Here is a 14,057-nt window from a genome sequence, read left to right as displayed (position 1 = left end):
AAACAAATAATGAAGGAGAACTTCCCCAGTCTGGCAAAGGAAACAGACTTCCAGGAAGTCCAGGAAGCTCAGAGAGTCCCAAAGAAGCTGGACCCAAGGAGGAACACACCAAGGCACATCATAATTACATTACCCAAGATTAAAAATAAGGAGAGAATCTTACAAGCAGCAAGATAAAAGGACACAGTTACCTACAAAGGAGTTCCCATAAGACTGTCAGCTGATTTCTCCAAAGAGACCTTACAGGCAAGAAGGGGCTGGCAAGAAGTATTCCAAGTCATGAAAGGCAAGGACCTACATACAAGATTACTGTATCCAGCAAAGCTATCATTTAGAATGGAAGGGCAGATAAAGTGCTTCTCAGATAAGGTCAAGTTAAAGGAGTTCATCATCACCAAGCCCTTACTATATGAAATGTTAAAGGGATTTATCTACGAAAAGGAAGATAAAAAATGTGAACAGTAAAAATGACAGCAAACTCATAGTTATTAACAACCACACCTAAAACAAAAACAAAAGCAAACTAAGCAAACCACCAGAACAGGAACAGAACCACAGAAATGGAGATCACATGGAGGGTTATCAATAGGGGATTAGGAGGGGGAGAGAGAGGGGAAAGGTACAGAGAATAAGTAGCATAAATGGTAGGAAGAAAATAGACAGGAGGAGGGTAAGAATAGTATAGGAAATGTAGAAGCCAAAGAACTTATATGTATGACCCATGGACATGAACTATTGGGGGGGAATGTGAATGGAGGCGGGTGAGCAGGATGGAGTGGCGTGAAGGGGGGGAAATGGGACAACTGTAATAGCATAATCAATAAAATATATTAAAAAAAACTAAGCTAAATTTAAAGGGTGAATTTTTACTGCATGCGAATTATATCTCAAAGTCAAAAACAAGTAAGTCAGTGGGGCGAAACACAACACAGTACCACGGCACACTTACCAGGATGACGGCTGAAGGTAAAAAGTCAGAACACCGAGAGCTAACAGGGTGTCGGGCAACCAGAACTCTCACAGGCTGCTGGGATGCAGAAACACTATAATCACTGTGAAAAGCTGGCTGCTTGCTTTCTAAAGTTCAGCGTACTCTTAACTGTATGACCCAGCAATTATGTCCCTGGGTATTTACCCAAGTGAACACATTTTTACAATGACGTACACCAATATTCACAGTAGCTTTACTCACAAAGCCAAAAACAGGAAACTACTCAAAAGTCCATCAACAGGCAACCAGGTGAACAAATTATGGTATATTCAACAAAATGCTACCCAGCAATAAAAAGAAATAAGCTACTGATTCAACATGGATCTCAAAACCAATCTGCTGAGTAAATAAAGTCAGACTTGAAAGTGTGTCCAGTATGGTTCCTTTCACATACAATTCTAGAAAATGCCAGTGAGTCTGTATGACACAAAGCAGGTCAGTGGTTATGTTTGCAGCACACATATCTGACAAACTGTGCCTAGGTGGGGAGGGAGGGAGGGAGGAGCTGCACAGCAGTAGGAGGGAATTCTCAGAGGCGATGTGGTGATGGCTTCATGGGTATACACATCTGCAGGAACTCACCGAATGGTATACTTCACATGCATATACAGTAAGTCCTCACTTACCATCATCGACAGGTTCTGCGATGTTAAGCAAAATGAGGTATAACAAAACCAGTTTTACCATCAGCTAATTGATATAAAGAAGAGTTAAGTTCCTACAGCATGTCGTCAGCATTATGTTGAAATGACATTATTTGAGGACCTGCTGTACTTTACTTTACATAAATGATACTTCAGTAAAGGCTTTTTTGTTTATTTTTTACTCTAAATACACCAGAGAATGGGGTTGGGGAGAGTTTTAATTTAATCACAGACATGAAGCAATTTAGTTTTATGTCTTTTTGAGAAATTACAAAAAGAAAAGATAAGAGTTTTTAAAAGCACAGGGAACATAAGGCTTTATCCAATAAATTCAACAGATACTGTAATGTGTCTTGTTATTGTACAATGAACGCACTGGGGTGGGGAAGAACAGAGTGCAGAAAAATGAGAAAAGAACAACGGGGAGATGCAGTAACCGCCTCTGGCCGCACAGACTCACAACTGGACCTGGGGGCTTCATTCCTCCCCATCATATACTCTGAAACATCACCTGCCCTTTTAACCCTGGCTTTCATAGCCTCCCACCTAGGGGGAGTAACTGTTTGGACTGTGCATATCCAGCAGCATGGGAACGGAACAGAAGTTGCATAGCCCTGTATACACATCACCGTGCAGCTGAAAAGCTACACGTGAATAAAAAATAGTCATTTCAGTATTCTTAGGTTAGAGAAACTCACGGTGAAGCTTTTTAAATAAGGTAGTATAATTTTGCAATCTAAAGGATAACACCACTCTATCTATTTTGTAAAGTCAAATGAATTTTCTCAGTACGGAACACACAATGAGTTAGAGAGCTGGTACATGAGTGCACACTATGTATACAATGTTATTTACAACTGCTCGAAAGAAAATGAAATACTTAGGTACACATTTAACAAAACATGGACAGGATCTCTATGCTGAAAACCACAAAATGTTGAAGAAGAAATCAAAGAAGGCCTAAAGACTCAGCATAGTAAAGATGTTATTTCTCTCCAAATTGATCTACAGTTTTAATGCAATTACTATCCAATTTTAACAAGGTTTTATGTAGACAGAGACAAGCTTATTCTAAAATTTATATGGAAAGGCACAGGCCCTAGAATGATAGCTAAAACGATCCTAACTTGAAGAAGAATAAATTAGGAAGAATCACTTTACCCGAAAGTGAGGCTTACCACACAGCTGCAACAATCAAGACGGGGTGGCACTGGCGGAGGGAGAGGCACGCAGAGCACTGGAGCAGAAGAGAGCGCTCAGAAACAGACCCACACCACACACAGCCAACCGAGGTCCAGAAAGCAAGAAGGTGGAGGAAGGACTGCCTTTCAACAAATGGTGCTGGAAGAGTGGACATCCGTAGGCAAAAAATAAACTGCAACCTAAATCTCACACCCTGTACAAAATTGAACTCAAACTGCATCAGGGACTTAAGTGTTAAATGTAAAATTATAAAACTTTTAGGAAAATAAAACAGGAGAAAATCTTTGGAACCTAGAGTTAAACAGAGTTCTTACACTTAACACCAAAAGCACAATGAATCTAGAACACATAAAGAACTCTTAAAACTCAACAGTAAAGAAAAAAAAAAAACAATTAGGAAGTGGGCAAAGGAAATGAACAGACAATTCACCAAAGAACATATACAGATGGCAAATAAGCACATGAAAAGAGGCTCGATGTCATCACCCATTATTAGGGAATGCAAGAATGGCCAAAATTAAAAAAAATAGTGACTACAGCAAACACAGCTGAAAATGTGGAGAAATTGGACCACTCATACATTGCTGCTGGGAATGTAAAAGGGTACAACCCCTCTGGAAAAGTCTGTCAGTTCTTTGCAAAACTAACCATAGAATTACCATCTACTTATCATGAGCCAGCAGTTACATTCTGGGGCATTTACCTTAGAGAAATGAAAACCATGTTACGTTCTCACAAAAACTTGTACACAAATGTGCACAGCAGCTTCATTTGTAACATCCCACACCCAGAATCAACCCCACGTCCTTCAACAGTGAGTGGTTAAAGTGGCAGGGGGCACATGTGCGCCTGGAGTGGTGCCTGAGAGTAACGGGACCCACTGCGAACTAAGGCAGCAACTGGGAATCCCGCTTGTGAACGAAGCCAGTCCCAAAAGGTTATGCACTATTTGATTGTGTTTACTTAACACTTTTGAAATGGAGAACAGATCAGTGGATGGTGGGCTGGGGGTCACAGAGGGAGGCAGGCAGGTGTGGTTATAAAAGGGCAACATGAGTGATTCTTCCTGTGGTGAGCGAACTGTTTTGTACCTTGAATGTGCTGGTGGATACACAAAGCTACAAATGTGAAAAACTAGATACCACTAAGTACACACACACACACACATGCACAGGTAAAACTGGGGGTATCTGAATAAGGTGGAAGCATTGTATCCATGTCGATATCCTGGTCATAACACTGTTCTGTGGTTTTCTCAGCTGTTGCTAGTTAGGGAAGCTGGATGGTGCAGGTGATCCATCTGCCACAGAACATGTACCAACGTGGGCACAGGCCGTGGCAATGGAACTAGAGCACAGTCTCTCCAGGGGAATGCAGCCACACTCACGGAGACCCTCAGGTGTGTCTATCTGTCAACTCCTGCCTGTGGCTCAGGGGCCCAGAGAGCAGGTGAAACACTAGCATGTGTGGATGTCCCTGCTCACTGGCCTTCTGTTCAGGAAGCTGGCAGCCCAAGCCAGGTCCTGTACTAGTGTCAGCTTCTGTCCCCCGAACTAATGAGTCCCACCACACCTCAGGAGTACCCACCATCAGCCATGCAGATGTTGACTGGCTGAGAAGCAGACAACTCTCTCTAGGGGAAAAGGAGAATTTCCCTCCTATCATCACCTCCAACAACAGAAGTAAAGCCCAACCTTTTGAGCTGGAGCACATTTTGGGCACTGGCACAAGGGGTGACAAAATTCAAGATCCGCAGCATCGACAGCGTCGTCCACATCATCCGGGTCCTCTTCTGTCCACTCCAAAAGGTAACGCACCTGGTGTTGCAGAGTAAAGAGAAATCGGGGCTCAAAACTCATCTTAGCTCCTTTACAAGCTACAGTTTCTTAATCTATCTCTCTTTCCCTCTCTCCCTCCGACCCTACCTCTCTCTCACTCTGACAGCTGCTGCTCACGAAGAGTCCAGGGGTCACAGGTAATCAACCCTTTCTAAGCCCTCTTCATGGTGGGTAGGTTAAGCTACCATTTCTGTAGCTGGTGTTAGAGGTTCTTTTTTCCTATCTTAAAAAAGGGCCAAAGTGGTGCCGCTTTAAAACCCTGGTCCTGGAGCATTTGACAAGTCCCTTCTCTTTTATCTAAAAAGAGATAAAATCACTTTCAAAAACCAGCCCCTCCCTTTTCCCCTGGGAGGGAACTCAGTGCCAGAGGCCAATAATGTGCTCAGGGCTACATAGACAGGAAGCGGTGGCTACAACCCCACACCACTGTCCTTCCCACTGCCATGCACTAGCCCCCCCCCCGGCTGAGAGCATGGATAAGAGCCCCAACAGATCAGATTCATGTCCCAGTGAAGACTAGTTTCGGGAATGTTAAGTTTGAGAAAAGAAAATCTAAGTGCATACCTAGGCCTGGTCCTAATCACTGAGGAAGTCAGCATGTGCCTACAGGGGCTGACACAGGGCTCCAGGGATCCCTCTTTGACCCAAGGCGTCTCTCCTCCAGGTCCCTTTGCTTCCCAGACAACAGATACCGGTCAGGGTGGAAACACCAGGGCCTTGACTGAGGGGCCTCACCTGCCAGGCTAGCTGAGAGAGACCAAGGGTTCGCTTGTTGAGAACAGGGGAATAGGGAGAGGGGCAGGTGGCCCCAGGCATGGCGCTGGAAGGTCTTGCATATGTATATTAGTTTGGATGTAGATTAGATTAGTCCTCATGGCACTGGGCAGTGTGTCTGCCAACCTCCTTCTGAGTGACCTCAGCTCTCTCACCACCCACAGAAGGAAGAAGAGAGCATACATGTCACAACACAGGGACTGTAATAATGTCTTCTCCACACAGCCTATCCCACTGGCTCACACCATGGCTCTCAGGGCACCTAACAACGTCCGTATGACGTCCGCCTTTGCTTAATGCTGGGTTCTCCTGGGGCCACTCTCAGGGGAGGAGCGGTGCCATGTCAGCCAGATGCAGACACATGACGGCACAGTGGATTCACAGTGGCCTCCAGGCAAAGACTCACACACTAAGGACCACACTCGGATCTCACTATCTCTGAGGCTGTTATAATCAGACCCCGTAATTTTCGTCCACCACTTAAACTTGATCATCAGCAGAAAGCACTCTTGAAACACACATTGTGGTAAAGCTCTCTTGTAACCTCCTCATTTGCTGAGCACCTAGTTTACTCGTCCTTTTACAGTGGAGGACAAAACAAATCCCTTTCAGGAAGCCAAAGGCAGGCCAGGGAAACTGCCTGTGGGGATCTTGTGGAGGCAACCTCGACCCTCCAGTGATCTCATCATAGAGGTGCCCTGCTACTTGACAGTGAGGGTCAGCACAGACACCTTCCCTCCCACCCAGTCATCCTCAACAGGTCCCCCCAGATCAGTCATCACCACCTGGGCCAGACACCTGCTCAGGACTCCTTGGAGCCCCAGGCCTCAGGTGTCCCAGGTGTCCCAGCTGTCCGCAACTTCTGCAGGGCCACACTAACACTCTCTGCACTCTGCCCGCACCTCTGCCACCTCCTCCTTACCCTCAACCCCGTCTGCTCACTTTGCTCCTGGCTAGTGGGCCCAGGCTTTGAGCCCACACTCTGTGACCTCGATGTGGGCTGGTCTCTTGCCAACACCTCACCACCCTCACATATGAATGTCTAAGAGGCATGGACATGCTCATTATGTGGCTTTCTGTCCACTTGTCTCATTACTTGTGGGAGAAACATCACATTGCCATCACCAAATGATTATTAAATACACCATCTTCTGTGTGAGAGTGCGCACAAGGAAGCCACATGGCCCCGAACTGAGCTGCAGACAAGAAGCAGAAGTACAGCAGCTTTAAATTGAAAGCAAGTTTTTAAAAACGAACTTCTACAAACTCACCATTTCTAGATCTCCATCAGCAACTGCTCTTAAAAGTTTTTCTACCTTAATAAAAGGAAAAAGAATGTTAGAAAAATACTTTAAATAAAATAATAATAAACACAGTAAGTCCTGGCCAGGGAGCTCCGTTGGTTGGAGTGCCATCCTGATATGCCGAGGTTGAGGTCGGGGCGCGCACAAGAAGCAACCAACAAGTGCATAAATAAGCGGAACAACAAATCCATGTCCCCCCCCCCCGCCCTTCCTTTCTCTCTAAAATCAATTAATAAAAAATAAAAATAAAAACAACATTCTGAAAGCCTAGTAGCTTTCATTTGTTTTTTTCCCCTAAGATTTTATTTATTTTTAGAGAGAGGAAAAGGGAGGGAGAAAGAGGGAGAGAAATATTGAATGGTTGCCTCTCACATGCCCCCAGCTGAGGATATGGCCTACAATCCAGGCATGTGCCCTGAATGGGAATCGAACCGGCAACCTTCTGGTTCACCAGCCGGCACTCAATCCACTGAGCCACACCAGCCAGGGTTCATTTGTCTTTTTAAAAACGATTGTATTTATTTATTTTTAGAGGGGAAGGGAGAAAGAAAAAGAGGGAGAGAAACATTAATATGAAAGAGAAACATTGATTGGTTGCCTCTTGTACACCCCCAACCAGGGACCTGGCCTGCAACCCAGGCATGTGCCCTGACTGGGAATCAAACCAGCAACCTTTCAGTTTGTGGGACGATGACCAACCCACTGAGCCACACCAGTCAGGGCTCATTTGTCTCTTGATTTATGGAGTCTTGATTCAGTATCTTCTTTAAAATTTTTTTAAAAATGTGATTATTGATTTTAGAGAGAGAAGAAGGGGGAGAGGAGGAGAAAGAGAGAGAGAAAAACATCAATTGGTTGCCTCCCATATGCGTCCCAACTAAGGACTGAACCCACAACCTAGGTATGTACCCTGACCAGGAATCGCATCCCCAGCCTTTTGGTGTATGGGACGATGCTCTAACCAACTGAGCCACACCACGCAGAGCTTGATTCAGTATCTTTCAAAGATATCCCTAATACTGCTCAGACAAGGACATCCTAGGAGGTGCTAGTGTGCACTGAACCCATACCACTTAAGGTCTATAAAATGACATTGCTATTTATGTGGCAAAGTGAGATGATGGCCACCTTGAAACACAAGCCCTCCCTTGGAAGCCAGCCACCCTTTAGAACTGCCTATATTCAGTTCTTATTATCTGCCAGCTGAGGGTACATGAGGGGGATGTCCCTCCCATGAATGAGCCCAGGTCTCTGTCAGACTCTGGAGTGTGTCTCTTGGTTTTCTTTGCTATGCTTTTGCATCGAGCTAAGCTTGACAAGTCCTCCAACAGCAAGTCAGAGCTTGCGGGGTAATGGGGGGGGGTCTCAGGTAGAGTCAGTGAGGGTTCCCCTCCGCAGGGGAATGAGAGGAGGTGGCACACCATGCAATGGCTGTAAGCTGGTGATGGACAAACTCTAAGACAGATTAAATGGGGAAAAAAAAAACAGGCTCTAAATCAGCTTTTCCAAAACACAATGTGTGAATGCATGTAAACGTCTACAGAAACTTTGCAAGAAGCCAGGAAGGACCCAGCTCAGGTTGACAGGGGTGCTTATAGAGTGGGAGACAAGGGCAGAGAAAATTTACTTTGTAAAATGATTTTACATCAGTGGAGCTATAAGGTGACTTGTACTTTTCTCAGAATTTCCTCTTGCCCTCACACACACCCACTGTCCTCAAAGCAAAGAGCTGCAGAGAGAGCAGACCGTGAAGGGCGAGCAAGGCGAGGACACCCTGGGCTCCTCTCCAGGGTGCTGCCGCCGTCGCTGCAGATGCGGCTGTCGCAATCGTGGCGAGCTGGTCCACTGGGCGGCTCTCGTCAGGCCCTGGCTCTTTAACCAGTGCCATAACACAGGGCCATGCAGCCCCCCTTTCACCCTCCCCTTGCCTGGTGGCCTCACCTCTCGGTAGTCCTTCTTGGGCTCCTCTTGTCTGGAGGTGGTGGACACAGAGGAGAAGCTGGAGGTGGAGGACCCCTGGCTGATGGAGTCCATGGAATGCTGAGGGGGTGGCACAGGGACCTGCAGCAAAGCAGCCCAACAAGAGAAGAGACAGGTGAGGGCCAGTGAGGATGCCCTGGTCATGAATAGAGCCAAGGAGGACAGCCCTATCCACTTACCTGTGGGGAACCGTTCCAAGCGTGGGAAATGTGGCTCAGCCCCCACTTGGAAAACCAGTGGGGAGCGAAGTTGGCGGGCAGGACCCACGTCCATGGATAAGTTCTCCAGTGGGAAATCAGGCCTGCATTGTACTTAGACTGCTATGAGACTTGCTCTTGCTAACTCCCTCACCCTGAATTGAGGAAGCAAATGTTTACTGAGTATCCTTATCTTCCCAGAATCTGGGCTAGACCCCCCAGGTATGGGACAAAGTCTTTTCGACCATTTCTCCTTTTACATTGCAAATATCCCCCTTTGATGTACTCAGCGACATCCTCTCCTGTGTCTGCAAAGATAACCACCCCAAAGAAACCTATGAATAATAAATGAGGACCATGTTTGATGTAGGAGGCCTAGAAAAACAATAAAGCCTGTCCAGTCGGGGGTGAAGGGGTCTCTCTCTAACTTGGAGAGTGGCCACGTAGCCCCTTTTCCCCCACCGGATTTCTATAGTCCGTGTGTATGTGTGTTTGAATACTGAAACCTCAACAGCAGATCTTGCGGGACGAGATCTGCATCAACTGGAGCCCAGGAACAGGGACCCAGGGCTCCGAGCCGCAGTTGTGGTCAATACACCAACTTCGTGGGATTTGCGCGCAATAGCCCAGGTAAGGGCAGACGGCACCGAGCGCTTTTCGGTTATGCCGTAGGGTGTATTGGATTCAGGGGAAAAGGGGTTTCTTTCCAAGGTCGCGCTCTCTTGCCACCGCTTTACAACTGCACTTTCTTCAGTAAGCAGTAGCCTTGCTCTTTCTCCCAACTAGGTCTAGGCTTGGGAGAAAGAGCAAAGACTTTTTCTTTAATCAGCTTTAAAAACAGCAACTAGTTACAGGGATATTTTAAACAAGCTGCTTCTTGCGGTCCTTTCGATTCTTGCCTTTTCGATCCGTCTGCCTGCATAGGGAAAAGTGGATAGGAAATGAGGGTTTCGGTTTCGGCCGGACTCCGAAGATCGCTTTCCAGAAGAATTTAACGTTAGTCACAGGTTTTGTATGAGAGCCTTTGGCATTCGCCAAGCTCCGAAGACAAAAGGCACTTCCTCCCCTCGGCCTGAGAAATCAGGTGTTCCCACGTGAGTCGGGACCTTGCGAGGGTGTCTGGGATCAATTCCCGAGACGTGCAGGGGCCTTACAGGGACCTCCAACATCACCTAATCTAACTTCTGATTCATCTAGGGAAGCCCCTTCCTCGCGGTTCTAAACGCTTGGGGAGTACCCGAGACCCATAAGCAGGGTTAGGGCACTCGGAAAGTCCGGTGCTCCTCTCCCTGACGGTCTTTCACCAACAGCACATTTCGACCCACACTCTATCCCTTAACAGTTAACTAGTTAGGGTTCAGCATAAGTGACGTGATCTGAGGGGACAAGAATCGAAAGTTAAAAGCCTTTTTACTAGCAAGAATGGGCTCTGGTTTATCTAGAGCAGGAGGTATACCTGCGAGTGTTACAGCAGCTTCTCCAGGGAGCGGGTTGTAAGGTAAAGGAGCAGCATCTCATTCAGCTTTTACGAACTATAAAGGAATATTACCCTGCTTTTCCTGACAAAGGAAACTTAGATATCGAGGTTTGGGAAGAAGCAGGCGATAAGTTAAAATCTTTACAGGACAATGGTGTTTCTATCGGATCCCAAGACCTAATAACTTGGGGCCTAGTCAAGACTGCCCTCATGCCCATGTGGGCTAAGAAACAGGAGCTAGTTACAGAGGAGGACAAGGAGTCTAGCTCAGAGGAGGAAGTTACGTATAATGTAGTAGAAGAATCAGCTATGAAAGTTCTGCCTACAGCCCCACCGGCGGAGTAAAAAGCAAGACTGACACTGGTTTTATAAACACCGCGTTTGCGGCGGGAGGAATTTCAGAAAAGATTTTTTTAATTGTTAAGGAATTTCTTTAAAAGTGGGAACAGGCTCTCTAAGGAACAAGAGCAATGTTTTAAGCTAATTCAGCAGCTATTTAAGGCTGCTGAATGTCTCCCTAATAAGGGATCTTTAAACTTACTTAGGAACAAGTTGGGCAGGAGTGGAAATAACAGGTGGTGTGAGGTAAGATTCTAAGGCTAGTGTCTCCCTCCCTCCCTTAGAGGATTTAATTTGAAAATACTGGTTTGCTTGAATTTTATTTTTGTTCTTGAATAGCTCAATCTCAAAATATTTTCCTAAACCTCTGGTAAACAGAATGAGATCTCTAATGTTGTTACATCATAAAGATTCTACTCAGAAAGAATTTAGATTGTTTAAAATAAATAAATAAATGTATTTGCCAGTGGAGAAAAGACTGGCTCTGAAGGTTAGGAATGTGTTCAGCAATTTGTCAATCTAAAGCATGTTACAAGTGGAATGGGGGTGTGTGTGACGTATTAAAGAAATATTAAGAATCCTCCTTGTTTAGGCCGGAGCCGTGACCTTTTATTGTAAAAATGAAATATAGGTGTGCTGCCTCCCGGGGAGAACTAGCCCTTCTCCACGGAAGAATACACACCAATTTTTAACTCAGTACCTGTAAACACTGATCATTTCCTTGGGGAAGAACTGGCTATTCTCCCGGAAGGAACGATTAGTTAATTAAGTCACAAAAGGCTCCTGGCGCTCTTTTCTAAAACGTATTTTAAGCAAAGCACCTCCACCCCTGTCTTTCCCACATGGTCCAGTGGTTAGGATTTCTGGCCTTCACCCAGGCGCCCGGCTAGCTTGGTCGGTACAGCATGGGACTCTTAATCCCAGAGTTGTGGGTTTGAGCCCCACGTTTTACTGTTTCAAAATAAAAATGAAAAAGGGGCACTTTTAAAACAGGCTATTTTTCTGTCACCACTTGGAGTCCTCCAAGGAGGGTGAGAATCAGAGAATCAGACCTCTGGGATTAAACAGGAAAAGTAATAGGAAAAAGTTAAGGGACTGTTTATCATTCCCCTAGCAGAAAGGAACTGCAAGAGATTTGCCTTCTCAGTCCCAGTACTTAACAATTGTCAACCATTAGAGAGGTTTCAGTGGAAAGCCCTACCATCCGCTAACATTTTGTTCTTCAGCCTGTTTAGCCAGTACGGACTCAGTTTCCTCAAAGTGTAATTTATCATTGCATGGATGACACCGTAATTGCTACAGCCTCTCAAGAAGAGCTAAAGCAAGTTTACCTCTATGTCACCTCAGCGGAACTAGTCGTAGCCCGGGAAAAGCATTATAGGCCTTGGCGTCAGCGCGCGCATGCTCCCAGAGCTTCGCGGCCAGGTTTTTTCTGCCAAGGACGGGCGGGGATGGAGGAGACATTGGTCCCCATTAGCCTCCGTTTCCCCGCACCCAGCGCTGTTGTGATCAGGACCTGCTGGGGCGCCCGGGGCTGCGGTTCCCCGCAGCACCCAGCCTCCTTGGGCGCCTAGCAGCTGAGGCACAGTTTGCGCCTCTCCAAGGGGAGGCCCCAGCGTGTTTAGTTTTGAAAAAGGGATTTCTATAACGTTTACATTTCTATAACTGGAATGGGGACATTTCTCAACCCTGGAAAGGTGTGTAGTCTCTTAAATGTTTTGGTCCAAAGGGCAAGTTGGATGAATTTAGCCTTACTTCCTCCCTGCCCCACTTAATTCCTGGGGCAGGGACCTCCTCACTCTGGGGAATACACATCACTCTGTTCTCTGTGCTAACCCCAGAGGTTTGCGACCTCAAATAATTTGGCAAACAGAAGTTACTCACTACCCCTCAGATTTTTAACCGTGCTGGCAATATATACCTACAATTTTTTAAGTTGTGATGATAATTTAAAGTTACCCATAGACAAATGCCTTGGGCAAAACAGGCCTGCAGTCCCACACCCCTTGGTCTCATACAAAGACCCATTAGGGGAGGAAAATGGGAAGGCCCAGTTGCTCTATTAACTTGGGGAAGAGGGTATGCTTGTTTTTTCTCTCCAGAAGGACCTTTGGAGCTGCATTGAAGAGGGTGAAGCTATATCAGAAAAGGCTTCCCTGGCAGAGACCCACTTCCACCCCATTGGACTCTTCCGATCCAGGATTCTCCAAGCTGCGCATCACCCACCCTAAAGTGCAATTCCATCCAGTACTCCTGGAGTGATATTCAGCATCACCTAGAGGGACTTTTTCTACCAATTTAAAAGGACAAATTGATAAATTACAACTAGAACTACATCAGCAGCTACAGGACATTCAACACCTAACTAAGCAAGAGGTTTTCCAAACCCTCCGTGACAATCTCGACTGGCTAAACCCAAAAAATTGGTTTGATGGACTTAATCTGAGAAGGTGGGTCTTTGGAGCCACTGGTTGCTTACTGATTATAATAATGCTCTGTGTACTGCGCGGCATTTACAAGCTATTTTCCCAGGGTCGTGTGAGAGACCAGCAAGTAGCAAGCTTTGTGGAACCTATAGCAGTCCTAAATAAAAACAAGGGGGGAGATGTGGGGAACCGTTCCAAGCGTGGGAAATGTGGCTCAGCCCCCACTTGGAAAACCAGTGGGGAGCGAAGTTGGCGGGCAGGACCCACGTTCATGGATAAGTTCTCCAGTGGGAAATCAGGCCTGCATTGTACTTAGACTGCTATGAGACTTGCTCTTGCTAAAAAACTCCCTCACCCTGAATTGAGGAAGCAAATGTTTACTGAGTATCCTTATCTTCCCAGAATCTGGGCAAACCCCCCAGGTATGGGACAAAGCCTTTTCGACCATTTCTCCTTTTACATTGCAAATATCCCCCTTTGATGTACTCAGCGACATCCTCTCCTGTGTCTGCAAAGATAACCACCCCAAAGAAACCTATGAATAATAAATGAGGACCATGTTTGATGTAGGAGGCCTAGAAAAACAATAAAGCCTGTCCAGTCGGGGGTGAAGGGGTCTCTCTCTAACTTGGAGAGTGGCCACATAGCCCCTTTTCCCCCACCGGATTTCTATAGTCCGTGTGTATGTGTGCTTGAATACTGAAACCTCAACAGCAGATCTTGCGGGCCGCGATCCGCGTCACTTACCTCCGAAGATTGTTGCCTCCTTTCAAAGGATAGATGGTGGGCTTCCATTATAGACAGAATCTAGGGGGACCAAGGAGACAAAGTACAGAATGAGATGGGTCCCCAAAGCTTCATCATCTGTAACACCCCAGTGACTG

General features: G+C 46.2%; 1 protein-coding gene across 1 annotated transcript in view; it reads right to left on the bottom strand.

The window, feature by feature from the left end:
• The window catches only part of LOC128780104 (ankyrin repeat domain-containing protein 27), a 68,433-nt gene that overhangs the window by 17,718 nt on the left and 36,658 nt on the right, over positions 1-14,057 (bottom strand). The window contains exons 19-22 of the mRNA XM_053917839.1: positions 13,921-13,980; positions 8,696-8,815; positions 6,722-6,766; positions 4,533-4,655 (exon numbers count right to left, since the gene is read on the bottom strand). Coding sequence (XP_053773814.1) covers positions 4,533-4,655; positions 6,722-6,766; positions 8,696-8,815; positions 13,921-13,980 — 348 coding nt within the window. The remainder of the gene's footprint in view (positions 1-4,532; positions 4,656-6,721; positions 6,767-8,695; positions 8,816-13,920; positions 13,981-14,057) is intronic.

This window comes from Desmodus rotundus, unplaced genomic scaffold (assembly GCF_022682495.2).
Source record: "Desmodus rotundus isolate HL8 unplaced genomic scaffold, HLdesRot8A.1 manual_scaffold_34, whole genome shotgun sequence".
Lineage (NCBI taxonomy): Eukaryota > Metazoa > Chordata > Mammalia > Chiroptera > Phyllostomidae > Desmodus > Desmodus rotundus.
The sequence above is the reverse complement of the archived record's forward strand: the minus strand, read 5'-3'. Positions and strand labels throughout refer to the sequence as shown.